Below are 15,446 nucleotides of genomic sequence, written 5' to 3'. Positions count from 1 at the left end.
GCCGCTGCCGCGGCCACAGCCGGGGCCAGGAGGGTGCAGCGCCGGAGGCGGGTCAATCTAGACTCGCTGGGTGAGAGCATCAGCCGCCTGACGGCGCCCTCGGTGAGCAGGGGCTGCGGAAGGAGGGCTGGTGTCTTGGGAGAGAGGACAGGGTCGGGAAAGTTGGCGCCAGGCTCTCCCAGGCGTGTGTGTGCCTAGCCCGACCGCTGGGGGGCGCCGGGCCTCGCCCGCCTGGGCCTTGGTGCCGGGTGGGGGTGGGGGCCTCAGGCAGACAGAACTCGGCTCTCTCTGGCGGACGCTTTAGAGCCCTTGGGGAGTCAGTCTTCCCCGCCTCCTGTGCTTTTGCACAGGGGGCTTGTCCGCCCCCTTCCAGCCTTGGCCCCACTTGGTGGGGCTCACCCTGACAGCCTCCTGTTCCTGTACACCCACCTGTTTTCTTTACCACAAACTTTCCCAGGCTCTGTGTTCCACAGTTCTCATTTCCACATCACCAGCATCCCCAAAGGGCTGCTACCACTTTCAGGAAACCTTCATCTCCTCCCTCCACCCCCCTGCGCTCTTGCTCTTCCGTGTGACCTTCTTTGACATCACTGAATTCCACAGCTCTGTGCATTCTCTGTTGCATCTTCAGAAACTGATAGTCAGATGCTTTTTTGAGTTGTTTTCTGATCTCTTGTTTTCTCCCCAACCTTTTTTTTTTTTTTTTTGTATTCGCTGGACATTGTTTTTGTTGACCCTCCATGTCTAGGTAAATTCATTGTTTGATTTTCAGAATCTCTGATCCTTGCTCCAAGTCATCTTTTACTTTTTTCTCCTGGCTTCTTAAGAGCTTTCTCATTAATTTTTTTTTTTTTGTTCTTGAATTCTTTGAGGCCCTTCCTAATTATCTGTTGCATGAATGAAAACCTTCCTAACCTTCTCAAAACTTGTGATCATTAGGGGCTATCTGTGTCAGCCATTTCAAGGGTACCCAAATCCCCCTAGGTTCTAGGCATCCTTCCAGAGCACCTCTTTCTCATTCTTGCAGTGCCTGCCCTCTACCCTTGACTTTTACCTTCTGTCCCAGTCTTTCTCTTTCTGGATGAGCTGTTTTGAAGCAGTCTACTCCAGTGGGCAGAAACTGAAGGAGATTCAGTGTCAAATCTTTATCACCATTTATCCTCACCCTGACCTTGGGGTCAAGGACTTTGAATTCTGACCGCATTTGAGCTAGGTACCCTAGTTCTGCTTTAAAGTTCCCAAAATGAATCTGGACATGGGTCTTGCTTGCACACTCCTGAGTTTCACTTTTAAAAGTACTCCTGCAATTGGTGGTGTGAGAGACCGGAGAAGCAGTGGGTCCTGAAGGACTGGGGTTTGGTAACACACCACCCTATACATATTCCTGTGGTCCTTGCCATTATGGAGAATAACCTTTTTTTTTTTTTTAACATTAAGATAACTCTTCCACCTTCTTTTTCTTGTGTATTTTCCTTTCTATTTGCCTTGCTGCCTCTTTCTTCCACTGACAAACTAGGAACTAGTTCAGAATTTTTTTGATGTTGTATTTTATTGTAAATATTTCTCAGGAAGCATAATCTTAGAAACTATTTGATGTTACAATTTTTTAAATATAAGCCTTTGTGAGAGGAATCTAGTAGTTATAAATATGTGTCTGTAATTTTAGTTTAGTCCCTAAAATATTTGTGCAGGGTACTAAAATTTGATATAACTTTGGTGATTAATTTGGGGGAAGAATTATTTTTAGTTTTCTTTTTGCTGAACAATCAGAATTTACAAGATTCTAAAAAGTAATGGTTGTGTCTCTGGTAACAGCAGTTTAACCTAAGAAAATTCTCCACACCTTATGTGAGGAAGTACATAAAAGTAAACTTAAATATGTATTGCCAAAATAGAGAGGAAATTTCACCTTTATCAATCAAATTTGAGTAACTCTGGCTTTTTACTGGATAAAAAAACATGCATCCAGATAATGGTTTTTAGGATAAGAAATTTAAAAATAGTTCCTGTGGTCAAATCTATGCAACAGTGATATGTGCTTTACATGTGCAATTCCTTTCTATTTTGAAAAGTTACATCACTTTGAGGTGAATGTAATAAACATTTTTAACATCATCAGGCAGGTAGAAGTCAGTTCTCAATGACTGCTCATCAGTGGATATAGTAGCACAAAGAGAACAGGTTATATTTCAAAGCAGTGACTTAGTTCTGTGGTCTCCACTCCTGTTTTACTTGGTGAGCTGGAGTGCTGCTTCAGAGTTCCAGTACATTCATTCTCTTGCATAGCTAAGAACCCAAACTTCTCTGAAAATAATTAGGGGAGATTGTTGTGTCCTGTCTGCTCTTGTTCATTAGAGTGAAGTTACTTTTATTTAAATTTCTGAAAATAGCTGTTATCAGAGAACATTCTTTCAGGAAAATTTCTGATGGGTATGAGTGCAGTGAGCTTTCTTGTATTGTATCACAGTTATACTTCAGGAGAAACTATACTTGATGTGGAGGTACTTTTAGTGATCTCATCATGGAATTTTGTCTCAATCACTGGACATTTGTTCTTTATTCACAACAATTTGCATATAGGAAAATAGAAATTAGTAAAAACTGAATATTGCTAAGTAACTTCCTAATTTGATCAGTGATTAGTCAAACCAAGGCTTTTGATATTTCAAATCATTTTTCAATGACTATAAAGATTATAGAACTTTATACCATTTTATTAGTGAAGGTAAATTGAATTAATGAAATTGAGTCAATTCTAGGATCTTCTATGTGGCAGGTATTATACCAAGTACTGACAATACAAATGCAAACAAAACACTCCCAATCTTTGACACAGGGAACCTCTTCATTTATAGCTTTTATTTTAAAGGAACTGTATTGAGGGAAAATATAAGAACTCCAGTTGTCCTGGACATATCCAGAGAAAGTTTTATTTATCATGCATTTTGGATACTTCACTCTGCATCTCTGGGATACAGACATAATAGTAAAAACAACCCTTGAGATGTGACTGAAGATGTATACACCACTTATTTTGTTACTTATTTTCAAATGATTTAGTACTTGGGAACACGTATGGAGAAACAGCTGGGAGTTCACATCATGGATGAATTTAGTAACTCACTCATACCCATTTTATTTGTAAAAATGAGAGTTGCTTGGAACCTTAGTGCTTTGACATCAGGCTTAGGGTTAGTAACAAGAGCCTGTTAGGAGGGTGCTCTAGGAGATGCCTGAAGAGAGGGCTTCCCTGTGTTCCTTCTTAGGGCACCTTGATGTCGCAATGCTGCAGGAGGCTTGGGGAAAGAGTAACAGAACTGAGGGATGGAAAATAAGGGCAGTGCACTCCAGACACAGCAATTGTCCAGCACACCAAGGGAATAGTGAGGAAAGAAAATGGAAAGGAAGTCCAAATTCAAGTAGCCAAAAAGTAAAAATAATTTCATTATTTTGGGAGAGGAAATTATATTGAGACATCCCTATGAAAAAGTGAAAGGGCATTCAAAGTACAGCTTTTGCCTTTCCTGATATTACATAAAATTAACTTTTACATGTGTAAGACATTAAAAAAAACTAAGAAAGTGTGAGAGTAACAATAACACATAAATAATGAAAAATTGTGAATTGTGAATTTGGATAGTTGATGCATTTATATTTTATAGTTGAAATTTTTTAAATTCCCCAAATTAGAGTTGGGATATTTGATAAAACATATTCCAGTAGTTATAATGTTTTCACTGTTGTAGAATTTAGATATCAGTATCAGACCAGATCTTAGTAGTCATCTGCTGCTCCTTTCTTTACTTCATCCCTAGTCACAACTAAGCAACATATTCAGATTTAAGAGAACAGGATTTGGTGCTTAGAAGCCCTGGCTACTGCTGAGCCCTTACTAAGCATGGGAGTTTGGGAAAGCCAAAGCCTGCCTTCTGGGAACCTTGGGTTCCTATTATGTGAAATCAGAATAAATACCTTGTAGATTTGTTGTGAAAGAGAGCCAATATACTTTGTAAAACTTGAAAATCAACAAATGATGTTTTTAGGTTAAGACCCTTTAATTTCTATGAAATTTAAATAGCTACAAATGATCTAAGATTTCATTTTTTAAAAATAAATTTATAGGATAACTGATGTCTTGCTCCTAAAAGTAATAAACATGATCAGGAAATTATTTCGTTGACACTTGCCACTAGTCCATTAAAAAAGTGAAAACTGGGGTCCCTTTCAGGCCCCCTGGCTGTGTCTTGTGTATACACGAACCTGTGCAATCCTTGCAGATTCAGATTTTTCCATCAAATTTCTGAGTGCAATGTAGAAATACTTTTTATAACTTAAAAATACCATAAAAACACCAGGACATACATTCTTGGTAGAAAGTGGGCATTTTATAACATACTGACTTTAAACTAGAAAAAATTTAGATAGGTGAGAGAAAAACTGCTTATTTAATTTATCTGAGAATATCGAGCTTTCCTTGCCACCACATCGTATGTGTGTTAAAGCTGTGAGGGGCAGCGGTTACCCAGCTAATAGTATTTATTTTCTGTGTACAACATGCTATTTTTGTTTGTGTACCAAATTAACTGTTAGGTCTTCCTTTTAAAAATTTATTTTGTCAGTGGGAAATGACATCAATTATGAGTTTGTAGATAGAGGTCATTCATGATCATCTTCCTTTAGTATATAGTTTATCTACCTTGAAGGACTCTCAAATGTTTGGAGGGAACATTTGAGTGATGTTATGTATTTTTCCCCTTTATATCATCTTTTCATTCACTTTGGTTTTGTCTTGTTGCCTCAGTCACAACATTAAATCTGTATTTTATCAAACATGATATTTAAGCAAGTGCATTCTTTATCTGTCTTTATCTGTTTATGATTTACTATCTACATTGTTCATCATGAATCATCAAACAGATATACTTATCCACTTTAGAATTTCACACACATCTAGGAAGAAAAACTGCATGGCAAAAGGAGGGGGTGTGTGCAGAGGCTCTCTGGGATGGGATGGGTGTTCTTAACAGATCCCTGCTTGATGCATGAACTACTGATTTAGGTCGAACTTTAAAGTCTCCCTGTTTAATTTCTGACTGTAACCTCGATATGCTTGTGTTTATATCAAGTAGCGTAGTACCTGATTGCTGTGGGGTATGCAGTCAAATTCTCAGAATAATTGAATGGATGTCCTTGTTTAAATGTTGATAATGGTATTTCTTTTGTATTTGACGTTTTTGGTCTAATGTTTTGTGTTATCCAACAAAATGTTTAGAATTTGCATCCAGTCTGTGCAAGATACAGTCAAGTATGCAAACCAGTTTGAATTTTACTTGCATCTGACATTTAAAGCAAAGTTATAGCATGAAGTTGTGTTAGCAGAGAGCAGATGGGAAGCGTCTTCTTCCTGGAGCTCTCTGAGTGGATTGTTCTTATTTGAAAAAGTTAGGTAAATGTATGACTCTCTTTTTACATCCTGTATAAGTTTGTGTATACTCTCTGCACAGTTTTTTCTCAAATGAATGAAATATTTGTCAGCAAGTAGACTCCTGTTGTCAAAGAGGCACTGGCAGGAGGCAGAAGGATGTCATTTTAGTCCTGAATATCACTTCAGGACAGTATCTGAAGATATAGAATCACGTGCTGCAAGCTTCAAGCAGCTCATAAAATAGACCATTCCATCCTAGTATGATTTAGAAAGCAGGATTGTTGGGAATATCTCTGAAGGCACAAGATGTGCTAGCCCTGTTGTAAGGAATTGAGTACGAGTGAATGTATTAGAACTAGAACAGGGAGCAGTCACTGTTTGGGCAAGTTTTACTTGAGGCCTATTAAATAGTTCGTTACTAGGCTTGTGACTATCAAACATTAGTGAACATAGAAATAGCTGGAGCAAATTGAATACAGAATCCTGGATCTCTTCCTCAGAGGGTCTGGTTGAACAGCTCTAGGAAGGTGTCTAAACTCTACCTTTTAAAGTGGGCATACTACAGTTGTGCATAAAGGTGATGGAATTCCAGCAATCGCAGCCTTTGGGATGACTGATCTAGATTCAGTGAGTTGCACACACTAATTTTTGAGAAAAATCCTGGAAGTGACGCCACTGGGATGAAGATATCACTGCTAGTTAATACCTTAAAGGAGACAGAGAAAAGAGGGTGAGTTGGGACCCTATGTTGTATACTTTGTGATCAATATAATCTTGCTGGTTGTGTGGTAGATTATTTGTGGGCTCTCTCCCCATTTTTCTTAAGAATGTTTTGGTAGCTCCCCAAAGCTTATGTCAGTAAATTATATGCCCTTGCTATTTTAAGTGTCCTGTCACCTCATTCTTTAAAATGATGAAGTAGGCCCTCTCTGGTGGCACAACAAGTTAGGAAACAGCACTGCAAGCTGGCTGCAGCCGCTTCAGTGTGAGTTCAATCCCTGGCCCAGGAGTTGATCCACATGACACAGCAGATCTCTCCTCAACCTCCTGCTGCTTCCCTCAGCAGTGTACTTCATCGATCTGCCTGTTCTTCTCACTCTGTTTCTGGTGAACCCTCTCACTGACCCAGAACCTCTGACCTGTACCCCAGTTCTGTATGAATAAATAAATGAATCCTAAAAAAAAAAAATAATAAAAAAAATGATGAAGCAGCTGTTCAAAAACTTTTGGGAGGAAGAAGCAGGGCTGTTCTGAGGGGTCAGTTTGACATCGCCATCAGCTTCTTTGTTTTCCAGAACAAAACTGACACAACATTCTTCAAATGCTCCATCTACTGGCTCATTTTGGAATGATAGATTGTTCACATGCCAGTGAAAATTTTAGAAAGGGCTAGAGGAAGAAAGATAGATCTGGGTGCCAGAAGAAAGGTTTTTTCTTTTTCTTTAAAAAATTAATTTTTAATTGAGGTAATCTTTGTACAGTCCCATCAAGTGTCGCCACCACAGTGTATCTGCCACCACAGTGTACCTGTCACTAAGTCACCGACAGTCCATCGCCCGCATTGTGCTTGCCTTGTGCTTTGCTTTTTCCTTCAGACAAGCTCCTTCTCCCCTCTGAGTGCTTCAGCTCTGTAGTCAGCTCTCAAGGGTTAGTTTTTAAGTTTGTCTTTATCTGACTCTCACTTTAGTCACTCTGTTTCACAGTGACACCATCTGATATTTATTATATTCCTTCCAACTTATTTCACATAGTATTTTCCCTTCCAGTTCCATCCATATTTATGGAAATGACATGGACTTAACCTTTGTTGGTCACTGAGTCATATTCCATTGTGTGTGTGTGTGTGTGTGTGTGTGCGCGCGACATCTTCTTGATCTACTCTTCTGTTTCAGGTCACTTAGATTTTTTAGCTATTTTTTTTCTAATGAGGAAGCCATGAGAGGTTCAAATATCATAGAGCCACCAAAACTCTACTAAACTCAAACAGAATATCAGTGTAATAAAGATTCTTATCATCTGCTTCCTTAGCCACTTAGTCTTTCATTCAGGAGCTTACTTGGATGGGAGACGAGTTGAACTTTCTAAGTAGTGACCCAAACTTTTAAGAAGTTAGCATTTTTATAGACATCTAGAGCCAATCTAGCATGAATAAGCTATCCCTATGGAGATCCTGTTGTTCCCTTAATTGCAAGTATGAAGTTCATTTGATTCTTTTTCCATTCATTTTATGACATTTGTGATGTATGAATTCTCCCCAGTGGAAGGAATAAACATACTGTAAAACATGCTTCCATTCCTTATTGCTTTATGCTTCCTGTGTTTCTTCATGCGTTAGCTCTTCAGCTTTATATTGGAGTGATTCTTTTTATTCTTAATTTTATTCATGGTACACACACATACAGATGCACACACACATCCATCCTGTTTTCTCTCACTTTGTCTTTTCCCAACAATAACATTAAGTTATTGTTCGCATGAAACAGGATTTGTGGTGTCCTGTGGTTTCGGTTCATTCTGTTTCCTATCTATATCTCTTCATGCCCTGTAAGAGATCCAATTAATAAAGGCACTCTATGTGTTTGCTAGTGAATGAATAAATGATTGAATAAAAATCTCAGTGTACTTTTGGTTACATTCTGTAGGCTTCATGCATTATTTCCATTCACTATTTTAGTTGATCATTTAACTGTGTAATTTTTTCATTGAACACAAGAATGTGTATAATTTCAGCACTGTATTTTAGAATAGTCTAAGATTTTCCAGTCACTCACATGTGTATGTTTTATTGGAGCTTCACATTAATCTGGATTTTAGGCTCATCATTTATAAGCTTGATTAACATGATTATATTAAAATGCCTATTGACTCATAATTGTTTAGGGGAGCATATATACTGCCACTTACAAGTATTTGTACTGTATCATTAAAGACATAGTATCACTGTAAGGCAGAGCCATTGTAGATCTACCATAGATCTTCCGGTCACCATTATCTCAAAATGCAAGAAATTCTATGTTATTAAACATTCTATTAAGAAAAATCTCTACATGTCAGCACATACATAGATCTATCCTGCCGTAGATGTGAGCAGATGCAGTAGCACAACAAAATTGGAGGAATAGAGTTCTAGGGAAAAAAGTGGCCAAGCTAGAAATCTTAGATTTAGGAAACAGGGAAGAACACTCACCATGAACAGGTAAAACAGTGTTGAGGGCCCCAGCTGAACTTGGAGAGAACTTATAGCCTACATTGGGAGGAGTGGGACTTAGAGAGGCATAGAGTGGTGAAGGTTTTCATTGCAGATTAGAAGGCCCATAGCTCACCTTGAACTCAAGGAGCTTGAAGACAGTGCATTTGCAGTGGAGCTGTGTTCTGGGAAGTCCTGAGCGTGGATGTGAGGCAGAGCAGACCTGCACATTCAGTACCGACCTTCCTGGACTGGACACCGATATTAAGTGTACTCCTGAGCTTCCAATTCATCCTCTCATGGGAAAGCTAGTGGGCAAAGGCAAATTAGGAATTCCTAGGATTTTAACAAAAAGTTTTCTAAACTTTCAACATTTGTTGCATAATTTAACTGATGTGTGAGTTTTTTTTTTTTTTCTTGAAAGACACTGGTAAGCCTGTTTGTATATTTGTGTCCCCCGGATGGGCGGGGGCAGGTGAAGAAATTCATTAAATGCTGCATTTGGATTTTTGTTTTAATCTTATTTTGGGAATGGAAATTTTCTTTTTCCATTTTTGAGATCATAAAATGCTTATCTCTCACTCAAGGGTAAATATGTAATGAATTGTAAGCAGAGAACTAAGCACACTGTTTACTGTTGTGCATAATTGTGAATGACTTCATCTGCTGCTGTCCTGAGGACCAAAACATCAGTTCAGATGCCTTCACTCCTTTACCAAGGTACAGAACAGGTTTCCGAGTCAAACGTTAACCCTGTAGTTACTTAGGTGTTCTTGGATAAGCCTTTCTGAAGCTCAGTTTCCTACCTATACAATATATATACAATCCTGTAACTCAAGTTACAGGATTTGAAGATTAAAATTATGAATAACAAAATATTCAGAATACTGTAAATGACTATTTAATTTTGGTGTCTTTTTCTAATTTCAGTTCTTTTCAGATATACAGACATGATAACTGATGTTTTCAGTTCTTCCAGCCACCATCTTTGGCTATTTTCTTCCTCTATAGCTTTTGATTAGCACTTTCATGTTCTTGTAGGAAATATTCAACATTGCTGGATATACAACATTGCAGAGTTATTCTCTAGGTCTAATATGCTTAGAAAGGATGTTTCTTCCCAGAGATCTTAAAAGCACATGTGATCAGACAGCTTACCTATTTATCCGTTCATTCACTTACCCTAACTTACTTTCATTCTTTCAAATGGCATTTAATTACAAATGGGCACTTCCTGTTCACTCAGCATGCACTCTATATGTCTTAAACACATGCAGGAAGTGGGAGATTCAGACAGAGTTGATATTGTCTGGATTTAAAATACATAAATTCATTTAAAAAGTCACATGCTCATGTGTATGGCAACTACTTTTGCACTTCCCTCTCCACTTTGTTCTATGCCCACTTTTTCTTATTTGGCATGATGTGGAGCACATATAGACCTGGGAAGGATTTGTATGTAAAAAGAACAGTTAAACTATAATGATGTTGAAGATAGTAATAGGTCAATGTTAATTTATTGAGCCCTATGTACCGGGTGCTGTACAGTGCTCTAACTCTCTGTCATGAAATAATGATTTTGCTAGAGTGGTACAAAGTCTAGGAAATAGCAAGACTTCTCTGACTTCAGCTTGTGATACTCTAACTTCCACTCAAGTTTCTGTTGAGCGCTTCATGAACTTGCATGTAAGCTTCATCTTCTCCTGTGACCTACGTCCTAGTGTCCAAATCTGAAATGCCCCCTTGCCCCAGTTCTCCACGTAATTAGCCCTTTCATGGCATTCAGAGTTCAGCTGGGTATCACCTCCCCTGCTCACCATTTTCTCTGCCCACACTGTTTTGAGCTATCTTTTTTTTTTTTTACATGTTTACCTTAGTATTATTATTGCCTTTCTTGTCTTGCTGAAATATTAGTTTTGCAAGGGCAGAGGACTTGACTGGTTGTTCATGGTGCACTTTGGTCATACCTAAAATAGATCTGGCTGGATGTAGGCTCTCAATAAATCTTTACTGATCAAATAAGTATAATTTTGGAAGAAGTCGTAGAGTGGGGAAAGTAAGATTGTAGTTATAAAAACTGTAGGGTGGGAGAGGAAATATTAACATGTGTTTGGTGACTGCTCTGGACCCAGCAGAAGTGTTTTTAATATATACTCTTTTTATATTATGTATATTAATGAATTAAAAAATGAAAATAATCTTGTGAGAGATTTGGAGAAATTGAGTAACTTGCTTATGATCACAAATAATTACTGATACAGATAAGATTAGATTTTGGTGTGTTTACCCCCAGGCTCTGTGTTCCTTCCATCATACTATACATCCACTCTCTAGCTCTTTAGGAAGGAAGGACTTCTTCCCCTACATGCTGGGAGTGTTGCTAAGAGTCACCTTGGATTGTCACTGCCTTAAGAGAGCTGCCTTGCCCAAGGCAATGCCCTTTACCAGTGCCTAATAAGCATAGGGGGGATGAAGAAGTGGCTCCCCTTATCCTAATTGAGTCAACTCTAAAGTTAGAACTCTGTGTAGGGTCAGCTAATAGCACTGTTTGGAATGTCAGAGTCTACCTTTTCCCTCATTCCAATTCTACTTCCTTTGCTGCTCTTTCATGGTTATTGACCCCATGAGTTCTCCATAATAAGCTTTCTGCTTGCTGCTTTTCTCAGAATCTGTACCCCAGGGAGCCCACCCTACAGTAGTAAGCGTGAATGCTATGGTGGCATCAAAAAAAGCATAGAAGTCAGCAATGGGGAGGTGGCACTTAGAAGAAATATACTAATCTCAGATGTGGATTTTCATGAATTTGGATGCAAATGATTACTTCAGATAATAAACTTTTTGAGGGCTCAGGCTCATTTGTTTTGGCAGTGTCTGTCACAACACAGGCAGCTGAATCAGTTACTAGAGCATAGTTGATTGGGTATTGGAGTTTGGATGAGAGTTCAGGGAGGCAACAGCTAATGTCATGCACTAAGAGAGCTGCCTGGCCCACCGTCAGGTCATGCCCTCTACCACTGCCTAATCCTAAACTCTCTGAAAGAGAAAGAGCAAGAACACAAAATACTGAAGAAGAATAAATGCGTTACTTTTATTGCAGGGGTGAGTGGAGTTTGGAGGCAGCTGTGCACAAAGGTGGTAGTGGCTGGTATTTGTAAAATAATGGTGAATGACTTGAGGGTGGTAATGACTCACCTTGTGTGAGGGAGATAGTTGGTGGCCTTAGTGTCAATCTTCTGCCTAAGGTAGAAGAAACATGGCTTTGAAGGGAATGTATCAAGAAATTTTGCCATAAAAAGAGAGAGAGAGAGTTACATGGTAGTTCTGTGAGGCCTAATCAGTTTATTAAGGAGGTGGAAACATTTGGAGGTAACTGACTATCATCAAATTGAAATGAAAATGAATGAGATGAGTCGTCTTTGTGAAAAGATAGGGTTTACTTAGGGGCATTCTTGAGCCTTTAGAGTTAGAATACTTCTTTTTTTTTTTTTTTAAAGATTTATTTATTTATTCATTCGTACAGAACTGGGATACAGGCCAGAGATGCGGAGGGTGAGAGGATTCACCAGAGACAGAGCGGAAAGCAGAACAGGCAGATCGACTAAGCACACTGCTGAGGGGAGCAGTGGGCGGGCCAGGAGAGGTCTGCCACGCCATGTGGTCACCTCCGGGGCAGGCGGGAATCGAACTCATGCGGAAGCGGCTCTTTAGTTTCTTAGTGCAGTGCTTTAACCCGCTGAGCCACCAGGGAGGGCCCTAGAGTTAGAATACTTCTTTTCCCCTGACCAAAGGGAATGTATCATGGCAGAATATGGAAGACAGCTGCCATATTCACACCTATTTTATAACTTACAACTGGTCAGTAATTTTGTATTGTGGCTGTTAAATTTAAATTGTCTTGCTATTTACGGTTTTTTATGTGATTCTTACGTATGGTACAGCTGCAGTGACCTTGGGATGTCAAATGGAACCTGAAAGGTCACCACTTTATCCTTCAGAAGTTACATATTTATGAAGCATACTTTCTTTTTTTAATTTGTAAATTCCACTATAGGTAACTTTTGGATTGCTTTATCAGTCTGAAAACTTAATATTTTCTCATCCTTTTAAAGAGAGGATTTTCTAAGTTGTACTCCTTGTGGAAGGAACTGTTTTTTGATTTGCACTTATTTTCACTTATTCTTTCTGTTTCAAAGTTAATTTGGGATATGTATTTTATATAGATAACCTCTGTTATTACCCCCTTTGTGTCTGATGTGACTTTGTTTAGAGTTAGAGCTCTTTTTGACACTGGAGGCAAGGTCACTAATGGAAAGAACTCTCAAGATAAAAGGAGCCAACTGAACAGGACTTAATTTTGTTGTTATATCAAATATATCTCACACAGTTGAAAGGTGATATGGAAGGTGAAATAAGGCCACACTATCAATTTTGGGTTCTTAGTTCATCCCCCTTCTCTTTCTGGGTAAATCTCACTCAGTTTTGTCCAGCATGTGCTTTTGTCTACTTTGTCTACCACCAGATCACAAGTGTAGTAGTGCCGGGCCCATAATAGTTGGTCAGCAGATATTTGTTCAGTGAATAAGGTCAGTGTGAATCTGTTTACACATGCCACACAAATGTTAGAAGAACAGAATGAGATAAATACAAATGTACTTTATTGAAATAAAATCAATAACTAAGAATCAGAAAATGCAAATATAAGCAATTACAACGTCCTGTTATTTCTGTTCTTTCATTGTGCGTGTGCTAGACACCTGCTTTGCATGCGTCCTCAGCCAGAGCACAAGCTCCGTGGAACAGTCAGTCACTCTAGTTATGAAGTACAGAGTTAGGGAATATTAAGTGCTGGATTTCCAGAGATACTCTTCTTACCCGTGGTCTCAGTCAATTTCTATTATATTCTGGAGGGTGGGGGTGGGGATAATAAGTTTACTTCTAAATGATCAAACTGTATTAAGCAAAATTCAGCTGAGGTGTCTCATTTGGGGGTGGGGGGAATGTTTGTAATTCCCATTTCCCCTGATTTTTTTTTTTCCTTTTTTTGGCTAGCATTTCAGGGGTGAAATCTCATAAGGATTTTTATCCTTCTTTGAACTATTTCTTATAAAAAAAAATCTTCCTGAAGGAAATCAAGGCCCTTTGGAAGAGAAATTCATGTTAGCCCAACATCAGGCTTGAGGCCTGTGATCTGCCTTAGCAGGAAGTCTCTTTTTTCAGTTCAGTAAGTTTCTGTTGACCTCTGCAGAAGAAAGAGTATCCTGTCTGTGAACCAAATTCTTGCAGTACAGAGTCACTCTGCGTCTGTTTCCCCATTTCTTTTCTCTCTATTGTGATTGGTTTAATTTTCAAATGAGAGATGTCTTGATTTTTGAATATTATCTTACCAAATACTTCATATATTAGGGATTTTTGTAATTTTTTTATATTATGGAAAGGATACACTTACCCTTTCTTATAAGTTGTACTTTTATGATAATATTTACAGACATAAATATGGTTCTCTGTCTGTATATCCATAGCTATCTACCTCCTTCTTTGCATCTCTATCGCTATGTATCTCCACGCCCTCTTCTCTTTTTCGGATTGATTACATAAGTCAGAAGGGACATGACTGTGATTGTATTCCAAATTTAAAAATGTCATTTAATAGAAACCTAGAGTGAGTATAATTACATTCTTGTGTATAAGAATTTGCCACAAGTAGTGGAAATGTCTTTTACCTCTTTAACAAAAGAATCCGCTTCTAAAGGCATTTATTATAAAGAGATACAATTATGAGATGATTGAATGATTGTGTTGTAATAGAACAGAGATGAGGGAAAGAGTAAATCTTAGCCATAGACTATTGTAAATCCCTATGAAGCTTCAGACATATTCCAGGACTTTCTTGGTGTGGATGATGGAGAAGAAAGATTTATTGTTTCCTCCTGATATAAGGATCAATAAATGCTTTGTGGATCTGACAGTGTTTGGAAGCTATAAAGTCTCTTTTTCTCTCTCATGTTAACTTCTGGCCATTATAAACACATTTCAAAGAAAACCAGCCTTTTGTTCTGAATTAAGTGTCGTTCCCCCACGCCAAGTTTGCTTCCAAAGTGCAAGCCTGTTTTTCCTACTGAAGAGGCTGACTGTGTGAACTGAGGCTCAAGAGGCTGCAGCCTGCTGGGTATCCTCAGTGCTGGGGCAGGTTTCACCTACTCAGCTGTGTTCTTGGATGAGGTGGGGATGATGGAGGAAATCAAACACCAAGTAATTTGCCACCGTTAGTCTTGCTTTCTTGACTGTTCAAAAAAAAAATTCCAGGCAATCTAGGTCTCAGATACCCAGTTAACACAGATGCCCAGGGCGTGATCATAGCAGTGGCCTTTGTCACATGAGTGGTCAGTAGTGACTGTAATGACAGATATTGATAATTCCTTTAAAACATAATTGTAAGAGGCATTTTGCTATATCCCACCCCAACAGACATAATGCATTTTCAAAGAATTTATACTAGTAAGTCACTTTAAATGAATTGATAAAAATTAATATTGCATAAAGTATAACATATTAGCTTATAAACATGGATCTAAAAATAACATCAGAACAAAAAACTACTGGACATTAGATAACAAGGTATTCAGCTATTTTATGTGCTTTATAAATCAAATGAAGATATACTCACCAGAAAGGAACTTAAATTCTAAAATGACAAAAATGATTATTTTGCTTTTCTAGAATATCTGTTAAAAAAGGTAGTAAAGGGGCCCTCCCTGGTGGTGCAGTGGGTTAAAGCACAGCGCTGAGAAGCTAAAGCCACTTCTGTATGAGTTTGATTCCCGCCTGCCCCGGAGG

At 38.5% G+C, this 15,446-nt stretch overlaps 1 protein-coding gene across 1 annotated transcript in view; it reads left to right on the top strand.

Annotated features, from left to right (window-relative positions):
- Window positions 1-15,446, top strand: part of GUCY1A2 (guanylate cyclase 1, soluble, alpha 2) — a 259,742-nt gene that overhangs the window by 243 nt on the left and 244,053 nt on the right. The window contains exon 2 of the mRNA XM_004688763.1: window positions 6-102. Coding sequence (XP_004688820.1) covers window positions 6-102 — 97 coding nt within the window. The remainder of the gene's footprint in view (window positions 1-5; window positions 103-15,446) is intronic.

This window comes from Condylura cristata, unplaced genomic scaffold (genome assembly GCF_000260355.1).
Source record: "Condylura cristata isolate star-nosed mole 26May11 unplaced genomic scaffold, ConCri1.0 scaffold00025, whole genome shotgun sequence".
Taxonomy (NCBI): domain Eukaryota; kingdom Metazoa; phylum Chordata; class Mammalia; order Eulipotyphla; family Talpidae; genus Condylura; species Condylura cristata.
Note: the sequence above shows the minus strand (reverse complement) of the source record. Positions and strands in the feature narration are given on the sequence as shown.